This window comes from Balaenoptera physalus, assembly GCF_965194825.1.
Source record: "Balaenoptera physalus genome assembly, chromosome: 4".
Taxonomy (NCBI): Eukaryota; Metazoa; Chordata; class Mammalia; order Artiodactyla; family Balaenopteridae; genus Balaenoptera; species Balaenoptera physalus.
Window position 1 is genome coordinate 11,100,710 of NC_138891.1, and position 12,129 is coordinate 11,112,838.

The 12,129-nt window shown below is 50.2% G+C and overlaps 1 protein-coding gene across 1 annotated transcript in view; it reads left to right on the plus strand.

Moving 5' to 3' along the window:
• The first annotated feature begins 1,713 nt into the window (after positions 1 to 1,713).
• SH3BP5 (SH3 domain binding protein 5) overlaps positions 1,714 to 12,129 on the plus strand; it is a 72,462-nt gene continuing 62,046 nt past the window's right edge. Inside the window, exons 1-2 of the mRNA XM_082459332.1 lie at positions 1,714 to 1,979; positions 3,696 to 3,758. Of these exons, the coding sequence (XP_082315458.1) occupies positions 1,839 to 1,979; positions 3,696 to 3,758 (204 nt within the window). The 5' untranslated portion in view covers positions 1,714 to 1,838. The remainder of the gene's footprint in view (positions 1,980 to 3,695; positions 3,759 to 12,129) is intronic.

Consider the following 12,129-nt stretch of genomic DNA (forward strand, 5'->3'; position numbering starts at 1 on the left):
CAGTAGTTGTGGCTCGCGGGCTGTAGATTGCAGGCTTAGTAGTTGTGGTGCACGGGCTTAGTTGCTCCTTGGCATGTGGGATCTTCCCGGACCAGGGATCAAAACCGTGTCCCCTGCATTGGCAGGCAGATACTTAACCACTGTGTCATCAGGGAAGTCCCTCCATAAAGGCATTTTGAACCACCCTATTGCTCTTAGATCTAAGCTTAAACAGTAATGTAATTTGGAGGCTATTGTTTGAATGGTGATGATGAGGTTCCACCACTTGGGAAGCATTTAGAATCAGGGCTGACCTCACTTGTTTTCAACCTCTGTCTCAGTTTGTGACTCTTAATGGCCATCTTGACCCTGCCTTCATCCATCACTGGAAAATGAAAAGCAACTATGTCTTTAGCAGGGAACTTGAGAACATCTCACAAAGAATTGAGTTGATGTAAAAACAGTGAACAGGTGTGACCTGTTCAGAACCAAACCCATGGTGTACACCTGTGTTACCTCCAGGAGACAAGGAAGCTCCTGGGATGGTGGACCACAGTGCCAGAGTGTGTAGGGCGGAATCTTGCCCAAGGAGTAACCCCCCCAACTTAGCTTTTGATAAAACCATCATAAGCAGGTTTCCCAAGGTTGGCTTTAATGACAGGCTCATGGAAAGAAGCTCCTTTCTCAAGCAAGTCTGCCCTCCGAACTTACAGAGCCCACAGGCCACAAGCTTCTGTGTAGAAAGTGTGTACGCTCTGCATTTTTATAGTGAAGGAGACATTAGCAATGGCCAGTGGCAATGTCCTTGCCTGCTTTGCTAAGGTCATCTGACCTTCTGCTCTCCTGACATCACACTGGCCCTGCCATTTCATAAAAGCACAAACATTCCCCTTATTCTTTGGCTTTTTGTGATGTTGAATTTGCCAGGCAAGTTCTGGCTCTCCGCTCATTCAGGTTGGGCAGGAAACCTCACCAGTTCATAAATCCTTGGATGGCGCGTGCCCATTAACAGGGGTTACACTCGCATCTCCTTGAGAAGGCTGTTCTCACAGGCACCCACTCACCCACGCACATCCCTGATCAATGGATTTTCCATGCTTCCTGCCTCTTCAGGTAGGACCATCCCGCAACTGTGAAAGCACAGGAGCTTGCATATGGAGGTCTGCTCAATGGGGTCCACAGCCTTTGGGCAAGGAATCCACACAAGGAGCTGCAGCTGGCTCCCTTCTTTGTTCTTTTGTGTCTATGTGAGCATATGTTTCAGTTCCCTTTTCTGGGGAAATCTTCAGGTACACCCATTTCCCCAGGTTAACCCAAGGGGACAAAAGTGCTTTGAGTGTACACAGGGGTTTGAGTGAGTCTTGAAACTGGTCCAGGGTCACTGAGTACAAGCTTCTAAAGGTGCCTTCAGATGGTGGGAATACCCCAAACTTTCCTTCCATGCAGTCAATTGCCTCAGCAGAGGAGGGAGGGAGAGAAAAGCACCCTGACACCAGGCGGCCGACGTTGGGTAAATTGTGATCTATTCGGGCTGCTATGGTAAAAGGGGGTGAGGGCTCCCCCATTTCGCCACCCTCACGCTTTCCGGGAGTGAGGTTTTGTGACGGAGCCCCGGCTACCCCGGCCGGCCAGGTCTAGAGTCGGGGCCGCGCAGAGCGGGCGGGCTGGGGGCGGAGCGGGCGGCGCTGCGCTGCGCTGACGGCCGCGGCGGAGAGGGGGCGACCGCGCCCACTTCCTCCTGAGCTGGGCCCGGGAGCCCGCGGCGGTGAGCGGCGCCTTCCGAGCGCGCCGGGCGGTGGCCAGACGGCTCCGGCCCAGTCTGCGGCCGCCACCCCCGCGCTCCCAAGTCCGCCGCCCGCATGGACGCGGCGCCGAAGCGGAGCCGTCCGGAGGAGCCGGCCGAGCTGCCGCCGCCAGCCCGGGACTCGGAGGAGGAGGAGGAGGAGGAGGGGATGGAGCCGGGGCTGGAGGAGGAGGAAGAGGTGGACCCCCGGATCCAGGTAGGGCGCGCGGGGGTGCACAAGGACCCCGGCATCTGCACTGAGCCCGCCTCGCAGCCACCTCCCCCAATCCCCCACCGGTGCCTGCGCCCGCGGGAGGTGGCAGCGTAAGTCCGGGGCTGGAGGAGAGGGTCTGAGTACCCGGTTTCACCCGGTTCCTGGGAGGCTGCGGTGCCCGCGTGGACGCAGCCTGACTCTATCGCCGGGATTCCCCGGCAGGATCCGGGGGTCGCAGCAGCGTGCCCCGCGCTGCGGGCGGTTGCGCAACAAAGAGGAAAGGGGGCGGGGGCGCCACGCCGGCGTCTGGGTACCCGGCCAGGCTCGCGGCGCGGCGGGCTTTGCACAACCTCCGGGCTCCGGGAGCCGGGCCGACCGCTTAGGCGCGGGCTCCCGGGGCGGTGGGCGTCGTCGGCCCCTGCAGGCGGGCGGCCACCCGTGCCTGGGGGTCGGAGCCTCCTGCTGGCAGAGGTGCCCGGCCTGAGCCATCTCCCTTCTCCTCTGATTCATTGTTAGCAAACCGAAGGGCTTATTGTCACCACTGGCTCACCTCTCCGCTTGGCCTCCAACGGTTTAAAACCCAGCTTTTCCTCCTTATGAGGTCGGGTGTGAACAGAAATCTGGGACAAGCGGTGCGCATAGCTGACGCGCGAGAAGGCGGGAGGGTTGGCCTGGTTCCTGTGCCTCCATTTCTCTGGGAAATGATTAAAAACAATTTCCAAGCCGAGGTCTCGGAGTGACAGCTTAACCTCTTCACCCTCTAAGCAAAAAGCACAGCACATCCCTTTCCAAGACCCCTTTTTCTACCCTTTCCATAAAGCTTTCTTTTTTAAAAAAAAAATATATTGCTTTTCAGTATGCGCTGCAGTTTCTGGAGACTTAATTGGTTTTTCAGCGCGCAGATCAATTAAAAGCTCATTTAACTCAGCTGTTGCATTTGAATGAATTGTTATGGCAGGTTAGCAAGATAAAAATCAGGTGGAAAAATCTTTGCATTAGGAATTCTATTAAATAAAATCAGTTCTGGCTACTAAATTTTGTTTTCTTGGTAGGGGAATTCTGTTCACAAGGTCCTTTGTTTGCTGAGTAAAATGAGTTAACTCCATGCTGGGCACTTTTTTTTACAAAATGTCAGTTTGTAAATGTTTATTTAAAGGATCAGGATTAAAGCTAGTTTTAGTTGTTTGTTTTGTAAAACAGCCAGGTAGGTTGAATAACTGGCAGTTTGAAAAGACTTTTCATTCCTACAGAAAAATACTCAACCATGGATGAGATAATGCCAGAATTGTACTCTTGATTTAAATTGTTTCATTGGGTTTATACTTTAGGCTTGGCTTTGTTTTCTTTTATTATCTTTTCTGCAAAATCCTTGCTCTAAAGCAGAAAGCATTGTTTTGATTCAGCCTCTAAACCATTTGTAACAGGTGGGTTTACCTGAAGGCACATACCTGGAATAAATAATTGACCTTCTAAGAAAAGACAAATTCCTAGAACCTTAAAGTCATTTTCAAAAAGGCCACCATCAAGAAAAAGGTTTCAGAAATGCTGACATTTATTTGTTCTTCCAGCCAAGGCTCAACTGTTTTCCTTGAGAATTAACACTGACTCGTTCCTCTTCCTACAAATTGTGCCAGAGTAATTTGCAGGTACTGGGGCTGAGTCATACTGGAAACAAAAGACAAATCCCTGAATCTTTTTTCTGTCCCTTTTCTTGATCAGGGAGAACTGGAGAAGTTAAATCAATCCACGGATGATATCAACAGACGGGAGACCGAACTTGAGGTACGGAAAGCTGGGTCTCTTTTCTCAGTGAAGTGGCGTCTGTCCCGGTGACTCCAGGCTGGTTCATTTTGTTTTAATAGCTGGAGGGTGGTTGCTCGCATTCCCTCCTCGAAGTTGAGCAACAGCCTGCTGCCTGACAGAATAAATTACACCACTGAGGCCAGCTTGTGGGTGGAACACGTGTGGATCCAGTGTCACGTGGTTTTCATCATGGAAGCTCCGAGGGGCCCAAACCAAGGGCATTACACACGCTTAAGCCCTAAAGTTAATGTGTCTGTGGAAAAGTTAAAAGGACTGAGAGGAAAAGTAGCTGTGTTCTTTAATGGACAAGAATGAATGAGCTCACAAAATCTTTTAAATATTTTAGGGTGGCTTCTTACACTGGTACTTGGAAATATTGTGTGTTTCCTCAGAAAGACTTAGACTTGTTTGACTTTGCGGCCCTAATCATTCACCCCCCTTCCACTCCCCTGCTTTTTTTTCTTTATTGTCTGCTTGTGCGTAGAATATAATGATCTTAATGGTACTGAAAAGCTGTTTAGACTGGGAAGGGCTTTCCTGCTGGGAAGAATCTTGGGAGCCGAGAGAACTTGATTTGAATTTCATGAGCATCTTCCAACCTGAGTGTAAACAGATTAGCATTCTTCACAGCTCCCACTTAGTCCGCATCCCTTTTCAGCACTGGTTGGTTTTACCATCCATCAGATTTGAACGACCCCCTGAGAGGGTCTGAGAGCTGTGGGAGGACCCGTTTCTGTAGCAGGAGGAATGGCAGGGAAGGTCAGCGGAAGGGGCAAGACACCGCTGGTGCCTAGAGTGAGGGGGTGGGAGATAGGAATGTAATCTTAGCAGCAACAGCCTGGCGACCTTGATTTCTGCCTGCATGTCGAGGCCCTGGAGGTACTGTGGCCCAGAGGGTTAAAGCTAGTTTTCTGAGCTGTGTGTGAAGCGTTCTTGCTCTGTTCTGATTACAGGTGTCTATGAACACTCTTCTCCCCCAGGTGAAGTACAATCTGTGTGTTTAAATTTTTTTTCACTTACGATGAATCAAGTCTCTTCGTCGGGCAATTGAAATCTCTCAGAATCTCGCATTTGTAATACATTCAACAACAAAACCTCTACCATTTCTGTCAGGATTTGGCATTTCCAAAGTGCTTTTACAAGCTTTCTCTCCTTCCTGTCTGTCACAGCAGGCCAGAGCTGTGCCGTCCAGGATGGCAGCCTTTTGCCACATGTGGCTATTTGAATTGAAACTTACATTAATTACAATTAAATAAGATTATATTTCACTTCCTCAGTCACAGTAGCCACGTTTCGAGGGCCCAGTAGGCACTGTATTGGACAGATCAGAGAAGACTCCCATCATCATAGAAAGTTCTACTGGACGGCGTGGGCCTGGCAGGTAGGGACCGGCAGGGACCACCTCTTCTCCAGGGGAGGACACGGAAGCACAGCGTCCTCACTGTTCAGCGACATGGCAGAGCCTGGTCGTTTTCCAGGTCCCTTCCAGCTCTCGTATTCTATCCCAAATATGAACAGACAACTTAGAAATCGTTTTTTTGTTTCTTTTTTTTTTTTGCAAAGTACTGGTTTATTCATTCAACACATATCTGTAGGCCTGCTCGATGCTGGCCCCTGTTCTGGTGGCGCTCCCCTTCTGAGGGCACAATTGTTTCATCTCTTAACTCTTTTCAGCCTTGATTTCTGAGCCCTCTTTCGTAACACACTTAGGTCTTTGTGTGTCACAGGAAGCCACGGGACAGGTGTTTCCTGCCTGCCTCTGGAGGGTATTCGGCAGTAGCCGAGAGAGGTGGTCAGGGCTGGCCTGTGTCACTGGCTGCCCTTTCCATGGCATTACTATAACCCAGGTGGACTCGGGCAAGTGTAGTGCCAAGCTCTGTATGTCATGAAAACTTCCTAGCAGCCACGCTCAAAAGCAACAGGAAGCAGGTGACGTTAATTTTGATCTAGTTCCTTTAACCCAGAATGTCCAAGATACAATAATTTCAATATGGAATCAATAAAATCATGAATGAGATGTTTCACATATATTTTTGTACCAAGTCTTGGAAATCTTGTGCATCTGTTACACCTAGAGCACATCTCACTTGGGACCAGCCACGTTTCAAGTGCACAGGAGGTGCGCGTGGCCCTGGGCCATAGTGGGCGTCTAATCGGGGGGTCTCAGCCTCTGTGCAGGCCCTCTGGATGTTTGTCATGCTCCCGGAACCCGCCAGGGACCTTGTGGCCGTGTGTGTGGAGGGCTGTGTCCCTTCAGGCGAGCACTGGCCTCCCACCTTGTGTTGGGCACTGTGGCCCCTGCAGATACAGGTAGATATGGGTACAAGACAGAGGCTTTGCCTCCGGGAGTTGACGTTTCAGGTGGGGGTGAGGCGTGGAGGGTTGGCTAGTAATTACTGATTGTGATGAGTCCAGTAGAAGAGTGATGTGACAGAGGAGCCTCCAGAAGGCACCTGAGCAGAAGCCTGCCGAGCAAGGGAGCCCGTGTGTGGAGTGGCAGATGGAGAGAGCAGTGGGGATGCTGGCGGGGGGCGGGGGTGGGGATGCCAGAGGACGCGGGGCAGGAAGCAGCCCCCTTAGTATATGGTCAGTTGTCCTTATTCGCGGTAGTTTTCACTAAGGTCGCCGTGAACCTTGAATTAGTGAATACTGAGCCATGGCTCCCAAGGGAGACGTTGTGACCAGAGGCTTTCGGGAACTTAAACCTCATTAGGCTCCTGTGAGCCTCTGGTCCCAACACCTTCATCCACTGATCAGTACGTAACTGTGTGTTATGTGTGTTTCTGTTTAAAGACACCTTACTTAATGTGTATTGTTGGTTGAACTTGGCCATCAGCACCATGGCTCAGCCTGATCGAAGCTCATTTAACACATGTTTTCTCCATAATGCTCACCACAGCTTTCCTGGGCTTAGGACACTAGCCAGCACTTCAGCACTAGGCTTGGGGGCTGTTTTAAACAGCCAAATCACCAACACAAAGCACAAAAGTGCAGAAAGCGTGGCACTAAAGGGACTGTGTAAAGGATGTTTGTTTACAGCATGAGAGCTGGACCAGGGTGGAGGGCGTCTGTTCGTCCTTCCTGGAAGCAGGCACGTTGGACTACTGGAGTTTCTTGCCACTCTGTGCAGGTCCACAAATGACTGTAGAGCAGCCTGGTATTGATTTTGGAATCAGTTTTAGTGAGTCGGCAGATTCACAAATTTGGGATCCACAAATAATGAGGACTGACTGTATATAATTCGCAGCCACTAGGGGAGGGTCTTTTGCTGTCTGCATTTCCTTTCCTTTGCTTTTTGATTATGGTCTGCAGGGCCCAACACCCCTCCTGACTTTGAGTGATTAAAGCAAATTGGTGACCCCAATGTTCATAGCACTATTTACAATATCCAAGATATGGAAGCAACCTAAGTGTTCATTGACAGATGAATGGATAAAGAAGATGCGGTACATATATACAATGGAATATTAGTCATAAAAAATGAAATAATGCCATTTACAGCAACATGGATGACTTGGAGGGCATTATGCTAAGTGAAATAAGGCAGACAAACACTGTATGATAGTGCTTATACGTGGAATCTAAAAAATACAACCAACTAGTGACTATAACATAAAAGAAACGACTCGCAGATATAGAGAACAGACTAGTGGTTACCAGTACAAAGTATTGGGTGTAAGAGAGGCTCAAGGATGTATTGTACAACTCGGGGAAAATAACCAATATTTGGTAATAACTGTAAATGGAAAGTCACCTTTCCAAATTGTATAAAAAAATTGAAAAAACAACGAATTGGTGACCAGTTTGTGGCGCAGTTGCCTCTGGGCAGCCGCAGCTGAGGTGTCAGCTGGGATTCGCCTTTGGATCCCATTCCATGTCTCGGCAGTTTAAATGGGAGATGACCAAAGGTGTCTGATGGCTGGCCTGTTGTCAGGCAGACACCTGCCCCTTTCCATGACCACGGTTTGCCTCTGACCTTGTCTGGACAGCATGGTATCCCCTTGGCACTCTGATTTGTGTTGAGAGAGCCAGCCTTTTCAAGCTGTTGAAGGGAGTAACCTTTTAACCAGAGAGGTTCTTGGATATAAGCCTGATGTTTCAAGTTAAGAAAGCACATGTATTTTCCCACAGGTGCATTGGCTAGTCAGCTTTAATTATTAACTCATGGACTGTTTTTTGAGCACCTACTATTTGCTTCTGTGAAAGCCCATCTGGAGGGAGAGAGCCTCGGGGCCTTGTGCGGGAAGGGCATTCCAGCAGTGGGAACAGCCAGTGCTAAGGTGAGAGAGAGGGGCCTGGCCCGGCTGAGGACCAGCCAGGGGGGCCAGTGCGCTGGGGGTGGGGAGAGCAATGGATGGAGAGAGATAAACAGGTCATTCAGTGCACAGCAGGCCTGCCAGGTGAGGCAGTCCAGGTAAATGTGCTGATGCACTTTTACAATGAGTACCCAATAGAGCGATCTCTTCTCAGATGTTTGTTAAAACAAGAGGCAGCACAGAGAATTTCTAAATCATTGTAATCAAGATTTGTAATAGTCCATGCCAGTTATTTATTTTTTACTATGATGTGTAGTGTTTTTGTATTCCCTCTGCTTCCTCTGAAGGCGGGCTGTTCTAGGGTGTGAAATGGTCCAGGAGGAGGAGGAAGAGGAAGGACACAGCCAGGCCTAGTTGCCCACAGACAGCTTTTCTGGCTCTGAGTAATCACAAGCTGACTTTTCCAGCCTGTCCTTCGCCGGGGAGGCAAAGGCGGTTGATTGTAAATGGCCGTGCGCTTCCCCTCAGTGCTTGGGCCAGGGCGGTTTGAAAAGCATTTGATTCTGGACATCTGTGTGCCTCAGACTCGCATAAGGCCTGCACCCAGAATCTGCCTTTGCCTCTGCCAGAGACCAGCAAGAAGACTGTCCTGAGCTTGGAAACTCGGGGTCGCGGGGAGGAGGGGGTGAATTGGGAGCAACCTCGTCTCTCTCGTGATGAATTTTTCACACAAGTCAGGGGAAGAGAGAGATTCTTTTCTGAGAGGACAGTGCCGTCACATCTTAGCACTTTCCCCTTGAAGACGTGTGTGTGTGTGTGTGTGTGTGCGTGTGTGTGTGTGTGTGTGTGTCTGTCTGTGTGTGTGTGTGTGTGCGTGTGTGTGTGTGTGTGTGTGTGTGTGTGTGTGTGTGTGTGTGTCTGTCTGTCTGTCTGTCTGTGTGTGTGTGTGGTGCATGAGTGAGGCTGGGATCTCTTTTGTAGCCAGGTTAGATCTAGTTTGAGGAAACAGTGGAACAGTGGCCTGGAGGCGTTCATGGAACCGGCACTGAGGGCCCCCTGCGGGCTGAGTCCTGTGTGGGCTTCTCACCTTGCAGGGGGGCGGTGGGGGGGGGCGGTGAGGGGGTCCTGGATTCAAGCCTTGGCCACAGAGCGAGGGACCCGGGCAGGGTCTTGGGAGCCGGGGGACGCTTTGCTGCAATAGGGGGCATTGGAGTCGAGGCCTGGGGACCCAAGTTATTTGGGAGGATCGGAGGGGACCAGTGCAGACATCCCTTGCAGCCTGTGCAGTGCTAGGGGCGGGGAGCATTGTTGATGGGACCCTTTGTTCATTGGCTGGTTGTAAAGATCAACACACTTGAGGTCTTTACTGGGCCTCCTGGGCTCCCGAGCTGGGGCTACTTTTGTCCCCACAGCTCTGACCTGAAGTTTGGCCATCGGAATAGTAGGACTTAGGGCTTCCTGCTTGGGTGGTGGTCCCACACTGCTGCTGGGATGTTGGGGGACAGTGACTTTTGACCCAGCAGTTGCACTTGTAAGAATTTATTCTAAGGGGTTAACTGGGCAAGGATGCAGGTCCAACAGTGCTCACTGAAGCATTGTTTAAAAATGTTGGAAAAATTGTGAATCTGCATGACTGTCAGTAGGGGGTTGAGGAAATAAATGAATACCAAGCCCGGGCGATAGCTAAGAGAATCCAGGCTTTTAGATGATGACACAGCTTATTATTAACCTAGAAAGGCATCTGAATGGAAAACAGGTTCCAAAAGCTTGGAGTCATGATTTAGACTCATGATGCTATTCTAAAAAATATGTTTATATGCATAAAAATATCAGGAAAGGATTACATGCCAGTTATAGCTGGTGAGAGTTGAGCAAGACGTATTCTCTTTATACTTTTCTGTATTTTCTGAATTATTTGCACTGAATTTGTATTACTTTAGAGTCAAGGGGGAAAAACCCCAAAGTCATGGGGAAGGGGTGGGTGGAGGGACGTTTTGGCATCAGGTGACGTGGTTAGAACCTGAGCTCTGCTGGCTTTTGGGGGAACTTGCCCCATTGGAGCCTGAGTCCCCTCGTCTGTGAATTGGCATTGTTATTCTTCCTGGGTGGCCTGGGGGACAGGAGGAGACACTGTGTGAGGGAGGGCTTTGCTAGCTGCACAGCCTGGGTGAGGGAGAGGCTTCCTGCGTGCGGGGCTGGCAGCGAGCGCCGGGGACCGCCGGATGCAGAGAAAGTTCCATCGAGATGTGCATTGGAGCCAGGCCCACCGCAGCTCTGCCCTCTTCCCCCCAGGCCCCGCCATGACGTCTCTTTGTCAGAGGACGGCTCCGGGCAAGGGGCCAGAGAGAGGGCTCATAAGGCTAGGATTACAGCAGGGTGGACCCTGCAGTCTCTGGAGCAACAGGGCTTTGCTCTGTGGCTGGTCTGCAGGGTGTGGAAATCAGTTGTTTCCCTGCATGAGCCCTGCTGTGTTAGGCTGTCTTCTCCTGGGATATGCCTGGCACATAATGGGTGCTCAGGAGATGTTTGAGTGGATGAACGTCAACAGGTTGCCCCTTCGTGGCTGTGTGACCTTGGGCAAGTTACTTAATGTCTCTGGGCCTCAGTTTCCTCATTCCATTGCTGATGCGTAGTAAGCCATCAATAAACATCATTGCTGCTGTTACTGGAGCAGGGCAGGTGAGGGCCGCAGCACGGTGGCTACTTGCAGGAAGGACTTGTGTCCATCCTGGAATGTCTTTTCTGCTTGTTTTTGTCTGCTCTTCAATAATAATGATAGCTAATAATAATAACAATAATAACAATAAATGCCTACCATGTACCAGACCCTGTTCTAAGCACTTTGCATAAAGTCACTGAATGCTCAGCACGACTTTCTGTGATAGATTCTATCATCCCCATTCTGCTGATAACAAAACTGAGGCCTGGCGTTCAAGTGACTTGCTCTCGAGGAGTTGCCCAGCTGCGCTGTTGACGTCGTCTGTTGATGTTCTTTGTTGTGGGGGGCTGTCTTGCCCACTGTAGGAGGGTTAGCAACATTGACTCACTAAAGGCCAGTCAACTCCACCCCCCGGTTGTGACAGACAAGCATGTCTCCAGACTTGCAAGTGTCCCAGGGGAGGGGGGCAAAGTTGCCCCTGGTGGTGAACCAGTGCCCTAGAGCAGTGCCATCAAAGTGTGGTCTTTGCATCGAAGGAGCAAGCTGGAATTGCAGAGTCTTGGGCCCCACCCAGACCTGATGACTCAGAATCTCCTGGGGTGGGGGGGTGGGGCAGCGGTGCCCAGGAGTCTGTCCTCACCGGCACTAGCAGCCTCACGCATATCCATTAGGCTGTGTTCTGGTCATTTGTGTATTTGGCTTCCCCACTGGACTAGGTCCCTGGAGGGAGGGGCTTGGCCTCCCCATCTTTGTGCCCTAGTATCTCATGCGGTGCCTGCACACAGGGGTATGATGAACGTCGGAATGAATGGCTAGAGTTTGTGGTTAGAACCAAACACCTCGTGGACTCGTGGCTCTTGGCGTTGCCATACACAGTGTCCTGCAAAACAGGCAGGTCCCTTTTCCCTAGTGCCTGCTGTGGAAATGCACTGGTCCCTGGGCTTTCCTTAGGCAGGGCCAACCCTGGGCACAATGGCAACACTGCTAAAGCACGACCTGTGACCTCCTTCCCCTCCCCTAAGCCCTCACTCCCAGAGGTCTTAGCTCATGGAGGTATAAGATTCTGCCCTGCTTGGAGATGCCAGGGTTTGAAGAGTGTTTTGCATTAAAGTAGGATGACATGTGTGGTTGTGGACCTATGACCATGATCTATTTAGTGGAAAAAAACCTAGTGGGGGAAAACATATAAAGCTATGTGTAGAGTATACGTAAAAGCATATATACATACAGTAAAAGAACATGTACATTTAACAGAAAAAATGTCTAGAACAGAGATATTCATAGTGTGGTCCACAGGCTATGATCTGTTTGTTACCAATTAAGGTGAAGTACATAGAGAAATTGAGAGTAAGACTTTAGAAATTCTTCTCTTTAGCAGTTTGACATTGCTGTGACATCCAAGTGGCTTTTCACTTTTCTAGTTTATTTTTGTTGT